Consider the following 20,501-nt stretch of genomic DNA (forward strand, 5'->3'; position numbering starts at 1 on the left):
AAGAAAGAAATATATATTTTTTACTCTGTCAAGAATGCTGTTTTGTGCAGTTTGTGTTGGAAAATGTTAAATGTATGGGTTCTCTTGCAATTTGAATGAAAGTAAATTTGTTATGATCCTAGAAAATGTGTTCAAAGGGACACCACTAGTGACAGCCAAATAATGTAAGAGTTCCAGCTGTTAACTGGCTGAAGTATTGGTCTTAAACACTGCTTCCTCCATTCAGATGGACAGATAAACTAGCTAGAACCAGGGTCAAACTATAAAATTAAGATACATGTCATTTAAACTGTTAAAATGTTTGTTTGTTTATATATGTTTATTTAGATTAGTAATCTGATGCTAAAAATGGAAGTGACCTCATGAATGCTGAAAAATGTAGGCACTGGATTATCAGAGCAGAGGAGAGGAGGAACAGTGAGAGAAAACACAACAACCACTAAGACAGGAGTCATTGAGCCTAAACGTCTGCATCAAACCCACACAAAAGTCATCTGTTGTGCTGTGGTGTGGACCATGCCCACCTGAGGGCTCTTTGATGTGTCATGGTTACTGGGAAGAGTGTGTCATCAGTCCACTAGCTTTGTTACAGTGGGTGAAAAAACAGTCATGTTGTCCATTCTATACCGCCGGGTGTGACTAGTTAATGGGTGGGACTACAGTTAATGCTCTAGAACAGTGTTTTTTTTTTGATCGGGGTCTGTGGCCCCTGGGGGCGCTTGGAGGTACTGCAGGGGGTCAGTGATATTTCGGATGATTCAAAATATTCAAATATTTTCACATATTCACTCAGCATACACTCCTAGCTCCACAAGACTGGGGAAGACCCGCCTCTATCACTGTTCTACCAATCACTCAGCCGCATGTTTCATAATAGCTCTGTCAAGTTCCCCAGGATAGTTTAATGCTAAATGCACTCTAACAAGGTGCATTTACATGTAGCAAAAAGCCAAAAAAAAATAATTAAAACATAACTTCTTGGTCTAGCTTTTAACTGAGTTTTACTTACTTATCTATTATCTACAGAAATTCTGAAATTGTTTTGTTAAAAGGCATATAATCTTAATCTTTTAGAGTTGATTATATATATATATATATATATATATATATATATATATATATATATATATATATATATATATATATATATATATATATATGTATATATATAAATCTATTTTAACTGAATTATTTATCATATAATTCACTTCACAGCTTCTATCAGCTTTTTAATTCTGTACTTTACTTTTGGTGTGGAGGTATGTTGATACAATAGAAGCCATCTATCTATCTATCTATCTATCTATCTTAAAGACTCCAGCCATCCATTCATTTTCTTAACCACTTATCCTGTTCAGAGTCCTGGGAGGCTAGAGCCTATCCCAGTTGTCATTGGGTGAGAGGCAGGGTACACCCAGGACTGGTCGCCAGCAAATTCCAGGGCTGACACAGAGACAGACAACCATCCACGCACACTCTCACACCTAGGGACAATTTAGAGTGCTCAATTAACCTGGTAAGCATGTTTTTGGACTACAGGAAGCCGGAGTACCCGGAGAGAACCCACCCATGCACGAGGATAACATGCAAACTCCACACAGAAAGGTGTGGGAAGCTGGGAATCGAACTGGTGACCTTGTTGCTGTGAGGCTGCAGCGCTACCCGTTGGACTACCTCTTCTTGAACAATTGCTTACAGTGTCTTACATCACATCCTGCCGATGTTAGCTTCAGCAGTCACATCATATAATGTAGCCACACTTGCATATTGTATAAGGCTGGTTGGTTTTGGCAGAAGGTTTTGCTCTTGGAGTGTCCTTCACTTTACAAGCATTTCTATGCTGGAGTTTATATATATTTTCAGTCTTTTTCTTGACGTCGTTATTTCAGTTTAGCCTTAGTCTTTTGAACCGCAGAAACCAGTGGTGAGTTTTATGTTGTCTTTTTCTATAAATAACTTTTTAATACCCAGCATCCTCATCTGACATTCCAAGAGGAACCCTTGAGAGCTTTTACAATGTCTGAAGAGAGGCTAATTGCTGAGTCTCCATCAGTCTGTGTGTGTGTGTGTGTGTGTTAGTGTGAGTGTGTGTGCACACTCAGTCAACTGCTGCTCAGGAGCTCCAGTTTAGTTGACAAAATTTTCAAGTGCTCCCTAATGCTGCTTCTCTCCGGTAAAAATCAGCAATAACACACACACACACACACACACACACACACACACACACACACACACACACACACACACACACACACACACACACACACACACACACACACACACACACACACACAAACAGGCTTTTTCTGCACTACTTTTAACACAATCCTGTATTCCACACAGGCTTCACTCTTGCTTACTGCATAGAGATGAGCCCTAAAAATACACACAGCAGTCAGCACTTTACATTGTTGTCTCCTGTGTGCCCATTTGAAATGGAGATTTATGGCTGCTGGCTGTTGTCTTGAGGCCATTTTATAGATTAGATGATACAGCATGCTGCTTAACAAGAACTGAATCTTTATGACATGTTTTTTTTCAGAGATGTACATGGGCTTGAGCTGTGTAGAGACCAGCAAAGTCATATTCAAGTGTGATATTTGTGCAGAGGGAGCTGACTGTGCAGTTAGAATATTTACAGCTGTTAGCAGTATACAGCAAAGAGTGAGCTGACAGTCAGCTCTCCACACAAACCATGTTACTTTGATTCGGTGGTATGTTAAGTGAATGTTTCAGGCCACAGTGAGCTCTTTTTCTGGAAGCAGGCCTCAAGTTTAACCAAAATTCTTTGAATAATTTAAATGTCCAACTAGAGGGGAAACCAAACACAAATCAAGGCTGGGCTCTGGTGCATCAAATTTACTTTCTTTAACTGATACCAAGAGGAGGCTGCCAGGATTCCACCACAAACACGCTTCACTTTGTATAAAAACATCAGTATGACGTTATGTCTCATCTCCAGGACTGTTGACATGTTTCTGAGGACTGTGCCTCTCTGTTTCACTTAAGCTGTTTACAGGAGAGAAATCGCTCCAATGTCAGTCTAACAGAGGAAGGAAGTATTTCCTAAGTAAGGAAAGAGTCTCCAGGGATTAGTCTGAAGTCGTCTGGACGATGAAATCTTAAACACAGCAGAAACACCAAGCCTTCTGTCTGCTCCCACTCTCCCCTCGTCTTCTCTTTCCTCCCTCATCCTGTCCTTCTCTACATGGCAGATATAATGGCATAATTGTGCAGCTTATCACTTGTATCCTGGCATGAGTGACAAATGGATGTTGTTTTTACTGTCTGATGACCCGTTCACTGCTGTTGATAAGCACGCTTCACTCTAAATTGTCTCCAAAGAGACATCTGTTAGTTCAAGATTGGATTAATGAGACAATTTTAGTATCAGCCGAGTTTTTTCTGATGAGGTGTTTTCATAACCTCTTTATGCCTCCTTGTTGAATGCTTTTAAATGTGCTGCTCTCAGGCTCAGTCACGGAAAAATCTAATCAAAACTTCAAACTCCAGGAACTGCAGAGAAGGAGTGAAGTGATTTAAAACAGCATCATATCCTTTTAAGTATACACATGATTCATAGAGACACGTGAGCTGCCGTGGAGTATGTGTGAAAAATTGTAGTTGAGATTAAAAGAGGAGAAGTTGAGTAATCATTTAGTCTGCAAATATACTCCAATAAATGATTATTCACAAACGTTAATCTGAGTCCAGCTTGCCAAGTAAACTGTCATACATTCTGGCCTTCAGGCTGGAGATTTTCTGCTTTTTGTGATTGATACGGTTGTACACAGAATGAGCTGCAGCGCGTTTGATGAGATGAAGGGAATCGTTTGAATTGTAAACACCTCAGGCTGATTTTAACTTTTTTTTTTTTCTGACTCTTCATAGATGGAAAATTAGTTCAGCTGAATATAACAATCAAGGTCAATAGGTCATGCCAAATGGCCCTAAAATATATACGAAAATACAGTCTATATGTATCTGTATATTTAAAGTGTAAATCTGTCACTTCTTGAAGAATCAGAAACTGTAAGATAAAAAGTTCATTTTCAATCCTTTAAAAGTGACTTATCAGAAAAAGTATGACTCATTGTACGTAAATGGAAGAAAAAAAATAAAATTTGGGATTATTTCTCCTGTTTTGATCCTGAAGGAAATAATTCTTAGTATTTGTTGGTTGTAAAATTTGTTGTTCCCAAAGTCAAAACAAAGGTTTTAGATATTTGCCTTCTGCCTAGAACAATCTACAAACTTAATTTAAATGAAAAAAAAACAAACAAATATTGAATTAAGGAGCATTCCTAAAACCTACTAAATAACAAGTTAGGAATATTTATTGTACATAATAATTGAAAACATAATTCTCTCAACATTCAAGAGAAACAATATGAGAAAAATAAGCACAACAAATATTAAAAACTAAGTGTCATCAGTAGGACAACAAAGGGTCACAGAAGTTGCGAGTGTGTCAGGGTTAAAAACACTTTCCTGCATCCTGTTTGGGCCTTGCTGACCGAGTTGTAATTCTGATTTGTGCAAGCTGCTAACAATGCTATCATTAAATGCTAACATTTTTCCACAGTGTCAATAGGCAGAGATAAAATGTGACAGACTTATATCCGTGGATTTATTTTTATATTACAAGTGATGCTTTTGTTGTGGGTATCTAATCACTGTTTCTTTGTATTTTGAGGGTTTTGACCAATCAGAATCCAGTATTTATCACAGCCAGGCAATACAATCGAGTAACCCTCTGCTTATGACCTTTTTTTATGATGTACTCTGGTTTGTTCAGGCCTTGGTGTTGGGTTTACTGTTGCTAAAATCAGACTCTGACTACACTCTGCTCTTTTTGAAGAAGTTAGATTGTTATTACACATCCATGATATAACAGCTCCTCTTATTCTCTTCTGTAGGCCGGTCATCAGAGTGAAATTACACAGCTCACCACTCTCAGACCCTTGAACCTAATGTTCCATATCAGCTTTTTATAAATCTTATGTAATTATCCAGTTCAATAGAGTAATCACTGGCATGCTGTGTGCATAAGGCCCTCTATTCAGGCTTCTGTCAGCCCCGTCAGCTCCTTCACCAGCTCCTAACAGCTCCCATAGGCCGGCTGCAGGAAAACCTTCCTCAGCCGCACACAGAGCCACCTTTGAAAGCTAATGAAAGCTTTATTATGATTTTATTATTTTCAGTCCAGCTCTTAAAACAGTGGCAGCACGCTCTCTTTCTGTCTGGGTTCCCCTGGAAGTTTACAACTCAGTGTGAGCTAAACCTGAGCTGTGTTTCAGCACAGAGAAAAAGATATCAGACCTGAAAGTCCAGAGCATACGCACAGGTATACACACACTTACAGGCAGTACTTTTGCCCACTTTATTGACCCTCTCTGCTTCTTTTCCTGAACGGCATATTAAAGGCCATGTTCACAGAGGAGCTCTGTGCTCTTTGAAGTGTTCAAGAGCTGCAACAGATCCTCAAATATTGACTTTTAAGCCCACTGCAGGAAACGAGGAGCACCAGAAAGATAGAGAGACAGAGAGAGAAGGAGGGAGGAAAAGTCTGCATACACAGACAAACAGAGTAAGGAAAGTGTCTCTGGTTGTAGTTCAGGTGGGCGTGTACAGATTTATGAATTAGCTCAGGTTTAATGTGTGTTTGTTGGCTCTTAATGTATGTAGGGGGGAGCGTGTTTATTGATGTGGAGGAGGAAGTACACAAAGATAAGAGCTGATGGTAAGCTGAGCCTGACTCCAGGCAACATAGATTAAAATGACAAATAGTCCTAATGTGCCTCCTCTCCTCTCCTCTCCTCTCCTCTCCTCTCCTCTCCTCTCCTCTCCTCTCCTCTCCTCTCCTCTCCTCTCCTCTCCTCTCCTCTCCTCTCCTCTCCTCTCCTCTCCTCTCCTCTCCTCTCCTCTCCTCTCCTCTCCTCTCCTCTCCTTTCCCTTCCTTTCCTTTCCTTGATTTCCTCTTGTCCTATCCTTTTATTATTTCCATCCTTTTAATTTCCTTTCCTCTCTTTCATTTATTTTCCTTTTTTCTTTCTTTTCATTTCCCTTTTCATTCCCTTTTATTTCATTTCCTCTTTTTAATGTCTATATACTTTTTTTTTTATCCCTCCAGCTTTTTCTCCTCTTTGCATCTAACTTCTCGTATCCTTTCTCTTCTACTTTTTCATTTTCTTTACACTTCTTTTTTCCTACCTTTTCTTCTCTTTTTATCTTTCTCATCTTTCCTTTCATCTAATTTCTTTTTTTACGCCCTCCACTTCATTCTTTTATTTTTTTCTCTCTAGTTTCCTTTCCTTGTTTTTGCTCTTTGTAGTGCCCTTTCCTTTTCTCCTTCCCTCTGCTCTGCTCTCTCACTCACTTTTGACTTTGCACCCCCTCCTCAGTCCTTCTCAGAGCCAGAGCACACTCCTCTAACACCTCTGAGCTGGCGACTGTTTTATAACAATGCCCTCTTTATTGAAACTGAAGTTGGTAGAAAAAATAAAACATCCCGGGGCTTTTTTACTTTTCTCAGGAACATTTTTCTTGGCTGTCTGCAGGTCAGCGTGGTTGGTCTGCTGCTCTTTGTGCTGCTGCTGTTTCCAGATTTAAGAAGAGGCAGGTCAACAGCTCAGAGAGTCAAAACTTCTGAGGAGAAACATTTTGAGATTGGACAGTTCGATAAGTCCTCTCAGCTCTTAGCGTGTTCTTCCCCTCCTCGTGTCAACATGCTCACACATGCCCCCTCACATCCCCTTACACACACACACACACACACACACACACACACACACACACACACACACACACACACACACACACACACACACACACACACACACACACACACACACACTCAGATGCATTAAAAGTCCCAGTTTCATACCTGGCGGTTTGTTTGTAGATCAGAGCGGTCAGGTACACTGACTCACTCACGCACACTGAGTGACGCTTTGTGCTCAGTCGGTGAAGTCTGCCAGACTCTGTGATCGTGTGTTTGTGTTTTTGGTGTTGCTTCGGAGATACCATAACTGATTCACCTTGTTTTTTTTCCCTTTCTTACTCTTTTTTCATGTCTTTGTTTGATTCCTGAGATTGGGCTAGCTTGTCCTCGGTAGATGCTCCAGGTTTGTCTGTGGGTCGTGTTCTCAGCTCTAACCTGGGGAATTTCATGAAGTCGTGCTGGATGATCACACAACTCACAAACTAACATGCTTATATGAAAATTCGTCATGCCCAAAAGCCAAAATAAGATGATTTAAAACTCCTATCACAGCCTTGACAGTCCTGCATTCAGAGGATTGTGATGAATACATGCTGAAATGCTGTAAATGTGTCATCTCCTTCTTGTAGATATTAGAGGCAGGTTTATTTTTACTCTCTCTATCCAGCAGCTTAAGAGTGTGGAAGTTTGTTAGCATAACTCGGTCAGACCTGACCGGCTTCCAGTTTACAGCCAGAGAGAGAGGCAGGTCATGTTTTATAATATACCCAATTTATTACCAGGCAAATTGAAAGCAACTTGGAGCAGATTTTTTGGGAATGGTGATTTTTATAGAAGCAAAAGGAAAGCAAATTATGGGAGTGAGGACAAATGAATCAGTCTAAATAAGAACATTTTGTTTTAGATTTCTAACATTTCATATTTGCCTCTAAATTTCCCTGTAGTTCCCCGTAGAGAACTCCTTGATTTGATGCAGATTTGAGGGAAAATGCAGACATTGTTTGAATCTTACACTTCCAATTATTTAATTCCAGTCGCGAAGAGAGTCTTGTGGTCAGTGTGCAGCAGATCTGCTGAGCACACAATAAAGTGTGTGTGTGTGTGTGTGTGTGTGTGTGTGTGTGTGTGTGTGTGTGTGTGTGTGTGTGTGTGTGTGTGTGTGTGTGTGTGTGTGTGTGTGTGTGTGTGTGTGTGGATGGGTACCAATATGAACTCCTGTGTGACAAAGGTCAATCGCTTTATACTTTGTTTATAGCATTAGTTTTTGTAGGGATTTTTCATAAAACTTAAACCTGTTCATTAAACCTCAGGTATTTCCCTCCATCCTGCAAGCAATATGAAGATGAAAGAAAAATCACCTCCTCAACCAAACATTGGTCTGAGTTTCACAAACATAATCAGATCTTTCCTATTTTTCCAGCCACTGCAAACATTTGTTCAGTAAACACTGTCATCAAACTCCATCCTGGGACAACAAAGCATGCGGCTGCTTGTTTCATCCCCTAATATGCCACAAGAAGAGCATATTTTTCTGTTGACTGTTCCGACTGTGCCACCCTGCAAGTCATCTTCTTTCATTGTGTCTCTTTTCCTTTTTTTCCTGGGGATGAGCTGAACCCACAGAGCTACTGACTCATCCTCCCTAGATGCAGAATGGCCTTTTCTGCAGCCTATCAGATGTCACTGAGCTGCTCTGTTGTGGTCGCAGCCATTCAGAGGGGATGAATCACATTAATAAAAGCCATCTCTGGGTTACTCAACAGCTCGGCCGAGGTCGGCTGCTGGCATTTCAGAGTTGGAAAAACCTAGAAACAGACGGCTTCAAACGAAAGTTGCTGATAGTGATGTGATGTGCAGAGGTTTGAGAGAGAGATGCAGTGCACTAAAGAAGCATCATTACTGTTTTAATTTTGCTTTTTCTTACTTTAAGCATGTCATATGAATGCTTGTGTGTGAGAGAGAAAGTAAGCTGTCTATGTCTATGAAACAGGCTCCTCTATAAAGGGCAATCTTACTTCTAATCCAGCTGACTGATCTCTTACCTCGGTCACATGCTTGTGAATATCATCACACACACAAAAACACACACTCTTCCACTAAAATAGTTGTAACGATTATTAAAATATTGTAACCTGATCCCTAACCAAAACCCAAATCTAACCAGAGCACACCCATGTCCTGACCCCTTACCGTGTTGTACAGTATATGGACAGCACATGAACTAAAGCCTGTCGAGCAACATGTTGTGTTTTCAGAAATGTTTAAACATGTTTAACGTTTTGTATTCAATGCTCACAAAAAATCACACAGGGCAATATTGCTAACTACAAGCAAAGAAAGGTGCTTTTGCATTAAATGCCATCATTGAGGAATAAGGGAGAGGTGACTGAGAGTTTGAGCGGTGGAGAGGAGACAGTTGTATTTTCTGTAGTGTAGTGTTGTTGTCTTAACAGGTGACATGAATAAATGTCCCTTTTGTTGTTTTTCATTGTTTTGAAAAATACTTGACTGCAGCATAGAGCTAAAGTGAATACAATGGTTGGCACAAGTAGGAGGGACTGTCCAACATGTTGGTCTTTTTAAGTTTTCTCCAACTGGACATTACACTGCTTCAGTTTCCTGCACATTAGAATGAAACATGTCTCCCTCTGGTGGTAAAAGAAGCACTATGCATTTTCCAAATAGATTTGTAAAGCTGTACCTTACTTTAAAGTTTTAAGCTTTCCATGATTACTGATTATTGTGTTATACTTTCATGAAATACCTGGTGTATTCACATCAAGTCAAGATATGATTGTTCCTTCCTAAACCAATTGGGCGTGGATAGTTATAAAGAGAGAGAAAGATAAAGATGAGACTTTTTTTATTTCCAATGTCAGAACAAACTGCTCGCTGCTTTGGCTTTAAGTGTAACTCATCACTCATTTAGCTCCTCATGTCACAGCTAACCAGATCATCCTACATTAAAAAATGAGGAAAGCAGCAATTATCTGAGACAGGAAGAAAATGAGATCAAATTTAAAAGGGTTTTAGACATGGAAGAAAACTGAGCTACTGAGGAATCTCACTGAAGAGGCTTTGTTATTTCTAAATAACAGTCAATATATCTTGATAATGGACAATTTTAGCAGAGCTTCTGAATATTAATTGTTGATTTATTAGAATTGGTTTGTCAGACCAGCAGGTTAATGGGAGACATCTTGCTGTGAATCAAAATGATGAGACATCTTCCTCTTAACTTCACAAAAATCAGAACCTTTAGGTTTTAATGAGATCTTGAGTAAATGATTTTTAGCCTTTCTGACTCAAAATTATAACCATAAACAAGTTTTTTAAACAAGGTTTTTTTTTTTACTGACTTTCTCATTCATTTATTGATTTGTTATTTGCCCTTAACAGTGGTTTTTGGCTCACTGTTTATTATTCACTTTTAGATATAGTTTTGACTTTTAAAGTCTCATAACTGAAGAATGTTATGTCTAACCAGGGTTATTGTTCCCTGTTGGTCCCGTGTTTGCACTTCTTATCTCTCTTGATCTTCATTGTGTGGGTCAGCAGGACACCTGCTGCTGTTTAAACTGTGTCGGACCCACAGCTGCTTGTTTGACAGTTGTTGCTCTGCTGCTTTTCCTGTTTTAACAATAGACTAATGCTAATTAAAGTTAGATCAATCAGAATCGTATACAGGGAAAAAAAGGCTCTCAAGATTTTTTTTTTATTATTCCTAATGCTAGTCTATGTATGCTAGTTGTTTTTTGTTTAACTATTTGCACCAACAGACCAAGACACATTCTTTGTAACATGAAAACTACTTGGCAATAAATTTGATTCAAATTAAAGAAACAACACACAAAGGGTCTACTGCTTTGGCTTTTGGCTCTGATTCCTCCCTGTGTTTGGCTTTACCAGATCAGACCATCTCCGCGGTAACAATGTAAGAAGTCACTCCGCTGTGCGAGTGTCTGTTGTCATGCTGGCTCGTCCTTGTCTTGATCTTCCCCCCGCTGACAGAAATGTAAACATGTCTGCCATCCTCTTATCAGCAGGGTCATTGACACCAAGAACACACACTCAGAGGCAAAACAGGCACACAGTGGAATCTTCATTATGGCGTGTTTGTAACAGAAACACACCCACAAGCCCTCTAAGAAGTCTCCTGAAGGGTAATTACAGTGAAAGCAGTGGCACAGGCATCCAAACATGTAGTCTTCTGTGATAAGCTAATCTGCAAATGCAAGCTTATGTACTGGTTGGACTGAAGCTGAAGGAAGTTTTGGGAGTAGAGAGCGGTGGATGACATGGAGCAAAGGGATGACCCTCCTGGTCAGGAGTCCAACCTGCATCCAGTGTGATTGGGAGTGTAGCCTCTTTTCATGGGGTGCAAAACTTTCGAGCTGAAGCTTCTGCATGGAAGTTTAATCAGAACACATTTAACATACTGATAAAATGTGGAGGATGTGTGGGCACAGATGAACAGATTGTTGTTGAATTGAAGCAGACGTTCATGATTATGGAAAGACTCTTGTGTTAGTATCGATTTATTTTCTCCTTACTCTTTCATATAGGTAAAAGATGCACCTTCACCTCCTTTTCATCTTCCCTTACTCTGCTGAGGCTTTCTCTTTCTCTCTGTGTTATTCCTGTCCTCAGGCTTGCCCAGAAGCCTGACTGCCGGTGTTGGCCTCCAAGTGAGAGACGCTTCTTCACACTTTCTCTTTGATGAAAAATAGTGTCATTAGCGCTGCATGGACAGCTCCCAGCTTCTGTGTGGGTGTTCTTTTTTCTGACACAGCAGACTTGTTTGGACAGCAGAATTACTGATCAGCTTATTTCCCATGCTGTTGTTGCCTTCCTGGATGGAGAAATCTGTAAGCTAGTTGATAATAAGATTTAGGAGACATGAGAAGATTTCAGTCAAGGAGATAAAACCTGGACAGAGTCATTTCCAACCTGGATATTTGTGATGTGGTTTGACAGCTGGGATTCATTATCTCCACCATCTAATGTGGTAAACCCCCTCTTGCAGCACGCATGCTAATCCCTGTGGGACCCTTCATAACTCTGCCTGCACTGCTTTGTACACCTGAGGGCTGTAATAATCTCCAACTGTACTCCTCCAGCACATATTTCTATCTCTCTGTATTTATCTGCCTGTCTCCTGTCTGTTTCATTTACTCACAAAGACACAGCACCCGCTCTGCTCCCTCACAGAGACACTCTTGTCTTTACACATCCTCTCTCTGTCTTTCACTCGCTCTTTGACCCCCAGAGCTCGCTGTGTAGGAGTTGCAGCTTTTCACTCATGAACAAACATCTCTCAGTTTCAGATCTTTTTAGACCTATCACGTCTTTTATCTTTCATTCAGGACCAGACTCTTCTTCCTGGTACCTCCGCGGTATGCCAGACCCCTTTCTGTTCCCCCTAAGTCGCCCTCTCCAGGGGGCTAACGGTTAGTCTTTCCAAGTCAGTGCGCAGCATGCAGAACTTGACTGTCTAAGCCTTCATCATACTGGTTACCCCCCTCTTAGACCCCCCCTTGCTCAGGCCAGCTCTGTGCCTTCACCCTGACTGTTTCCCTGCAACTCATGACCAGCACATGACGGGGGAATGGCCATGGCTCAGGTATTAGCTGAGACAAAAACATTAAAAAAGAGAGACAAAGGGATAAAGGCGAGCTGGTGAAACATTTCATACGCGACCGAGCCATTACTTTCTGTCTGGAAAAAGATATGAGGCTCATTCATCATGTTCTCAGATCGTCCTGACAAGTCATTGCTTTGTTTTTAGAAAGTTTTAAAATCTTAGATCATTGTTTTGTATTAATAATAGTACTTACAGTCAGTTTTTATTTAAAGACAGCTTTGACAAAAATATAAATTACAGTATTTATGTTTATTGATACCAAGCAGCAACCTCCGGTCTGAAGTTATGAGACAATGTGGAAGTGCTAAAATCTGCTGTTTCTTGAGTGTCCGCTTGAGGCTCGCTCTGGAAGTCACATAAACACCAAGCCAAAAAAAGCTGTTTTCAAAGCAGAAATTAAACTACTTCTAGCCTGGTTCAAAAAACATCTCCTGTCTGAATCTCTGATTTTACTATCGAAACACACTGTACAGAGGGTGGATTTTTTTTTTTAACTCTGCAGTTTAGAGGATATTGAGATCACGAGCTCACCCAATCAGAGGCACAGCACAGTTCATGTGACCGACAGGAGCCCTATAGCTGTATGTGAAGCCCTTGCTACTTCCAATATGGCCGCAATAGCCGATGTGCCTCATTTTCTGTTTTTTTTTTTTTCAGAAACAGACGGGTGATGTCGGGGAGACTACGTCTGTGTTTTATACAGTCTATGGTTGATATAAGTATTGCGGTAATATGTGTGCCGACTTACTATTATGTCTTACATTCAAAAGCTTCGGTTAAGAGTTTTCTGAACACTTCCCCAAATTTCCCCTAGGAATCAATAATATATTCCAGATTCTGAATTAACTCTGTGCATCCCTATAACCTCCAAAAGCGGACAAAAACATCAGCAACAAGACTGATAACTAATATCCACCTTATCCCAACCCCTATGATACCTTATGTGCATCATAGCACTAACTTCCACTGCATTCTGTCGCTGAACATGGTGTTTTCCATGGCAGCTCATTTATTATGATTAATGATGATTTGGAGTCTCACAATAATGGAACATCATCTGCTGTACCTGAAACGGGGTAATGAGATCATTCCTATCTATTAATGGGAGCATTATATGAGGAAATTGCTTCAGATAACATACATACTGAGCTACTTAATTAACTCTGATGCTACAGGAAACACTTTCGCTCAAGCCATAAATTTAGCTTTAGCTGATTATTAGAAGAACACCTTTTATTAGGGGATGATAGGACGTTGCACAAAGCAGGATACTGGGAGAGAGAATCATTGCAGTAAAGTGGTATTGGGCTCGACATAAATCCTGACCGACTACTATATGGGTTGTGAAGTCTTACCATTAGGCAAAGCCTGTACCTGAATTTTGGAATGCCTGATGCCAACTATCAAGGATGCAGATCCCTTTTCGATAGCATGATTAGTCACTGTGAAAACCAGTCTCGTCTCTTCTTGGGCCATACAACCAGAAGCTCCATTGGTGCCTCTGAGAAAAAGGCAGACATGCTGCATTTTGATGTTTACAGCCACTGTTTGGGTGCGGGTGTCAAAAACATGAGTTGTGCTACATTATTTAGGTTTTCCACCTCAAATATTTCCAGTGAGCGGTATGTTAGATGGTTAAAAGAAGCAGAATGACTTCTTTGAAAAATGACATTTACAGGCCAAGATCAGCAGAGATTAGAGGTACCACTGTGTCCACAAGAGAGTGCTAAAATCAGCTGAAGTGTTCCTCGCAGGAGCTTTGATGGAACTGGAGGACCTGCCAATGCTGACCCTGCAAAAGGCCATCAAAATAATCGAGGCCAATGTTTTCCTCATCCTTACCTCATACTCAGCCAAACCCAGAATCATCTGCAAAGTATCAAACACTTTCTTCAAACTGCACTTCGCTTTACATTTTAAAGAGAATCCACTTCTCAGCAGGAATCACGTTTTTTTTTCTGTCTTCAAGTACATCTTTGGCACTCTCATCCTCTTTTGTGACTTTTGGATGTCGTAATGCTGCAATTTTTCACTAACAGCTGCACTTAGAAAGCACAAACACACCAGCAAGCAAAGCTGGCTATTGCTTACAGTGCCTGATACACTGCTGTGGCAGACAAAAGAGCAACAGCATGATGTGTGTCTTCCTCCTGAAGCAGCAGCCTGAGCATTAAAATTTGTCAGAAAGAAGTGTTTACAGGAGCAGAGCTTCACAGAAATGCTTCACATTAACTTTAACGTTGAGGAAAAACCATGGAAAGGAAAATCATGTACTTACAAGGACAGAGGATGCATGTTGTGATATGGAGGGAAGCATTTTGTCCCTGTAAAACATACAGTATATTATTGTAGGCATGATGACTCGTACTTTGTATGCAAATGAAGTAGATGTTAATGTAATCTTTATTCTCTGAGGGAATATTCTTTTAATCTTCTTCCCCCTCCCTTTTCTCTCTGAATCTTTCTTCTTCCTCATTTCAGTCTCTTAACCTCTGCCATCTTCTGTCTCAGTGCTCCTCCTCCCACTCTTTCCCTTTGTAGCCACTCATTTGCCCATGCTACGAGAACTCCCAGGAAACACACTGTCTTTCTATCTTTTCCTCATTGATGCTGCTAATGCTGGTTCGGATATAATGCTCGGGTTATGAAAACACAACCAAAACTCTGGGGCTGTCTTTATGGTACAGGAGTGTACTGTGTTTGTTTCAACCACTTTTTTGTCAGCTCAGCTTTTGATTAGAGAACAAATTACTGCTCTGCATGTACTCTGCTCCTTATTCTTGGAAAACACAGGGGGGCTTTCACTCCTGCTGGGACCCCTGAAGACTTCTCTTCTCTTCTCTTCTCTTCTCTTCTCTTCTCTTCTCTTCTCTTCTCTTCTCTTCTCTTCTCTTCTCTTCTCTTCTCTTCTCTTCTCTTCTCTTCTCTTCTCCTCTCCTCTCTTCTCTTCTCTTCTCTTCTCTTCTCTTCTCTTCTCTTCTCTTCTCTTCTCTTCTCTTCTCTTCTCTTCTCTTCTCTTCTCTTCTCTTCTCTTCTCTTCTCAAATAATTATTTTAAACATTTGATGCACTATGAAGAAGACCTTCAGGTTTAAAATAACATTTTTTTTGTTTGACATTGTGTTCAAATATTGTGAGTTTCTCTATCATTCAACTGTGTTCCTTTCTCTTTCTGTCACTTTTGTTTCCTCTCACAGAGACCTTTGATGTCCTCATAAGACAGGCCGAGAATCACACAAATGTTGTCCTCCATGAGTCGTACCGCACCATGGCAGATCAGGCCCTGGGCCCTGTACAGGAGCTCTTCACCGACATCGGTCTCTTCCTGCTGGGTTCTGAACTCAACGTTGATGACTTGGTGCAGAGATTCTTCGACTCTCTCTTCCCGCTGGTCTACAATCACCTCATCAACCCCGGCCTCAGCGACATCTCATCAGGCTACGCTGAGTGTGTCAGGTTGGCGAGGCGAGATGTGCGACCGTTTGGCGCGGCGCCGAGCCTCCTTGCTGATCAGATTGCTCGCTCGGGGGTCTCGGGGAAGCTTCTTCTTCAGGCTTTGCACCTTGGCATCGAGGTCATCAACACCACAGACCACCTGCAGCTGAGCAGAGAGTGCAGGCGGGCTCTGCTCAAAATGCACTATTGTCCCCATTGCCAGGTGAAGGCCCATGTCTCTGAAGTTGATCTGCATTTATGATAGGCTTTGCAACAATCACTGATCTCAAAGTCATTTTCTCCTCAGGGTTTAACCCAGGCCAAACCCTGCATGGGATACTGTCTCAACGTGATGCGGGGCTGTTTGGCCAGCATGGCCGAGATTGACGCACACTGGAGGGATTTTGTTCGCTCACTTGAGGGCCTGTCAGCGCGGATGCAGGGTACCCAGGACTTAGAGCAAGTGCTTCTGGGGGTTCACACAATGCTTCATGATGCTGTTGGACACGCTCAGAAAAATGGACCTCGACTCTCAGCACAGGTCAGAACAGCATGGTGGAAAGGTTCAGCATTAATAAGGATGATTAATTCAGATTATGTTGAATTTATACTTTCAAGAATACATTAAAAAAGAGAAAAACTGAAATTTGAAGAGGATTGTGAGAGTTTTATACTGTTCAGAAGACTTCTCATATATCCAACAATGCCCATTGTATGTGTTCAGTCTATTCTTTATAAAAACATAAACCCCATTAGGAGCAGTGATAATTATTTCCTTGGTAGTGCATGTCAGGGGCTGGATTGTAACTATCCCAGAGAGCCATGTACAAACACATGCACAGGCTGTCTCCTTGAATGTAGAGCTTTTGGTTTAGGACCTTTTTGGGGGATAAGAAGTCTTGCCTACACTCTTTTAATGCATCCCAGAACCATTAGAGCACTTTATTTAGTGTTTAGAGGGCTATTTTACAGTGGAAACCAGCACCAGTTGACAGGATAAACTGGTGAACTGGAGACTGTGATAAAAAAATTCAGTAAAAAAAAGAAGACTTAAATAATTTATGGGTGTTCAACCATAACATTCTGTCTCTATTAATATTGTTTCTTATGAAAATAGTCATGCTACTGCTGTTCCTCTCAGGATGGAGACCCAACACCTCCACCTAGTGGCCATCTAGCACCACAGCTGGCTGACAGACCGCACATGCAGCGCATTAGAAATGGGAAATGATAGGCTGAGCTGCACTAATGGCCTCAGTATAAACAGCTGTCACTCAAACATCTAAATTAGGGCCTATTTGTGAGGCACCAGTACGGTTTAGTCTTTAATAATGCATGCTTCTCCCTCAGTGTTTAGACTTAAATCTGGCTCTGTCTCTTTGGGTAATAGGTGCACAAACTGTGTGGCCCAGCGAACAGGAAGCCTGTGCAGTCAGTCAGTATCCAGCACAGCAGCAGCAGAGAGTCTCTCCCTCTGAAAACCCTCATCAGGCCGTCTGGGGACTCACTCGCTGTCAGGAGAAGGTGAGTGGGTGAAAAATGACATATGCGTTCCTAAACATACAAACCCTTTACTGATTGAAGTTTATTAAAGCTGCAAATTTACATATTTTCAGGGACTTTCTGAACAGTTTGCGTCTCTATCGTACTTACTACGGCGGTCTTGCGGATCAACTCTGTGTGAGCGAGCTGGCCTCCAGTGATGGGCTCTCCTGCTGGAACGGCACAGACATCGTAAAAAGGTTTGTGCTAAATAGGTCAATAACACAAATGACAAATTCAATAACTCCAGCTTCCAGAGGCTTATGGTAAGGACCCTCCAGAGTTTTTAACACCTCTCACCTCTCAGTTTGAGCAACATTTTGAGGCTTCGAAAATCCACAAGAGCCCTTACTCTTTAAATGACAGCATCTACAGTGGTAATGTTTGCTTATCTCATTTACTAAGATTTCATCATTTAAGTTCTCATAGAAAAATCAGGGTCAGTATGAGACACCGATGGTTTGAAATCATACTGCATCCAGTGGACACACACTTTGTGGTATAACTGCTCTCTTTACCTCTCCCATTTGAATCATTCAAGAATTTTAATTTCTATGTGTACAGCCTGGAAACCAGGATAGCTCTGAAAGTCAGACATCAAACTCTGACACAAGACTTTAAAACTTGTTTTAAAGTTTTGGATAATCCTGCTGAGGTCTGTTTACAGAATTACCTGTAAACACTGGAAAATCAATCATTCGAAGTCCGTTTCTTGTCCAGAATGTGTTTTCCTTTGTGTTTCTTCACTTAAGTGTTTGAGCATCACTTTGCAGCACAGTGCAGTCCGTAAATTGAAGAGTGAAGGTGATTCAGCAAGAAAGCTTCTCAGCACTAAACTCAGATCTCACTTTCACATGAGTACAAGAGCTGGGGTTTAAAAAAAGTCAGCAATCCAACTCTGAAAAACTGATGTCATACACTTAAACACACTAAATTGACTTCACCATGAAGTAGGGGACATGTGCCAAGCAGTTTAACTCGTGAAATAAAATCTATATAAACATAAAGACGTGTGTCTCATATGTTATAGAACTTTGTTCCAATTTAATGCTGTTTTGGGGATAAACTGAGTCTGACTCACATATTTTGACGTCTTTAAACACCCCTGTATCTTAAATCAAAGGTTTTATTGCTTTTTTAAAACCTTAAACATCCAGTTCAATCTCAATTTATTCTCTTTCTGTTGTTACTTCTCCTAAACACCCATTGTTGTAGCCTAACAGTGCTCCTAAACTTTAACAAGATTCTTTTTTTGAAGTCCCACCTTGCTCCTATGGTTATTTGTCCACCAGCAGTATAGCTAACAGCTGTGAAAAATACCCCTGGCAAAGGACCCAGCAGCCTGCCAGAAACACTTTTTAACACTGAACAAATCTAAACACAGAGGCTTTAAGACAGGGTAAGAAATAGGTGCTTCTTATACTTCTCCAACATCGGTTCTTTGGATTTATTATCTTGGCCATCTTTTCTTGTGCATGGAATCAGTTTAACAGTCCTGCATAGAGATTATCTGCAGATTAGAACATGCTATTAGCTGTTTTTCTTCCTTGCAGTGAAGCAATTTTTGTATCAAGTGTTCATTTATGCAATTCGCCTTGAATCAGCAACTGTCTTATTTCCTATCGTTACATAATTTAAACTCATTACCCCCTGTCTCGCAAATTAATACAAAAGTCAGTTCATCCAAATGACTCAGACGTTACTTTAACAAATGAAGGAGCTCATCCATTTCATGTCAGACTTTGCATGAAGTCACAGGTTTCAGCCACAGACATCCCAACCTGTGATCCCAGCTTGACTAGGCCATTTGTACACCATTTGACCCCTTTCTAAAACACACACACACATACACAGTATACTACCCCTACAAACAAGCTGACATGGGGTAGAATTATTCTATTAAGTGCTGGTGCTCTCACACATAGATCTTGGATATGAATGGTTTTGAACCGCAGCAGACAAACTGGCCTCTCTTGTAGTATCCGTCAGCGGCCTTGTCTCTATTACATCACTGCTCTCCATCATAGCCGTGCTGTCATCACTCAAGGACCTCCTCATATATTCTCAGTCTGTGGTTGTTCCTCTTAACTGTCAGCTGCTGTCAGCGCTGTAGAAATGGCAAGTGGGCCCGTATTTCAAACCACGCCGAGGCTTGTGTTGCCAGTTTTGGTTAGACGCTCCATTGTGAAGGATGACAGCCTTGTTCAGTCTGTTTCACAGCTCCTGTGTGAAGGTAGGGAAGAGGGAGAGAAATGGGGGTCATCGTGGAAAAGGAAGCACGGATTGCTCTATTCCCTTCAGAAACTGATATGTGGGGGTTTTTGTATTGACTAATATAATGCAGGGATCAGGAAACAAAAGAAGTCAAAAAGTAGAGGAAACTGAACTAATTTTATTATTTAGGAGTCCTTCCCTCACCTATCTTAACTTTGGTATTGACTTTCTAAAGAGTAAAAGAACAAAGCAAATGATGAATATTTAAAAATGAGCTGAATCTTCATTGTGAAGCCTACATGTAAGGAATGAATTGAATTGGATTTAATAGATTAGCCTTGGGTTGGCCTCTTATTCATCTCATTTAATCAAGGATCTCTATGTAGTTGCAGATTCTTTGAAAAAAATGCAACATCTGTAGGTGGTTGTTCGGCTGTAAACGAAGAAGACACAAAGTAAAGGAAGTATTAGCTTTTGTTTATCTCCTGGCTGCACATTGAGCCTTGAGAAGTTGCCCATCACTCCCAGCTCTACCGTTCTGCAAGGATAACCAACACCTTCCAAGATTGATAAGTTATAGGCAGACTTCTTCGGACTTCTGGCATTGACAGCCTGCCTGTTTCATTTTTTTGTTCTTTTCCAACACATCACCACAAGTTTCCATTACAAAGGAGGCAGCCGTCTCAGAGAATAGAGATGTTTCTGATGTGCTAGAGAAAGAGGCAGACCAGCGGGCTGCAGGCTGTCTATCATCCCTGCCAGCAGGCTCTGGGAAATATTTACGGTCTGCAGGCTTCCTCCTCTCAGCTCTCTAACCCTCCTTCCTCTTTTCCTCATTCAACACTTATTGATGAGAACTCATTCACCTCAGGTTCACTCACAGGTTTTCATTATGATTTGATCATTACCAGGGAAAAAAACAAGTAGATGCATAAAGCTGAAG

The 20,501-nt window shown here is 40.9% G+C and overlaps 1 protein-coding gene across 1 annotated transcript in view; it reads left to right on the plus strand.

The window, feature by feature from the left end:
• gpc5a (glypican 5a) overlaps positions 1-20,501 on the plus strand; it is a 131,505-nt gene that overhangs the window by 13,434 nt on the left and 97,570 nt on the right. The window contains exons 3-6 of the mRNA XM_074667099.1: positions 15,565-16,025; positions 16,110-16,343; positions 17,193-17,326; positions 17,419-17,544. Coding sequence (XP_074523200.1) covers positions 15,565-16,025; positions 16,110-16,343; positions 17,193-17,326; positions 17,419-17,544 — 955 coding nt within the window. The remainder of the gene's footprint in view (positions 1-15,564; positions 16,026-16,109; positions 16,344-17,192; positions 17,327-17,418; positions 17,545-20,501) is intronic.

Source organism: Halichoeres trimaculatus, unplaced genomic scaffold (assembly GCF_033239565.1).
Source record: "Halichoeres trimaculatus isolate MK-OKI-2021-1 unplaced genomic scaffold, fHalTri1.1 fHalTri1_scaffold_3, whole genome shotgun sequence".
Taxonomy (NCBI): domain Eukaryota; kingdom Metazoa; phylum Chordata; class Actinopteri; order Labriformes; family Labridae; genus Halichoeres; species Halichoeres trimaculatus.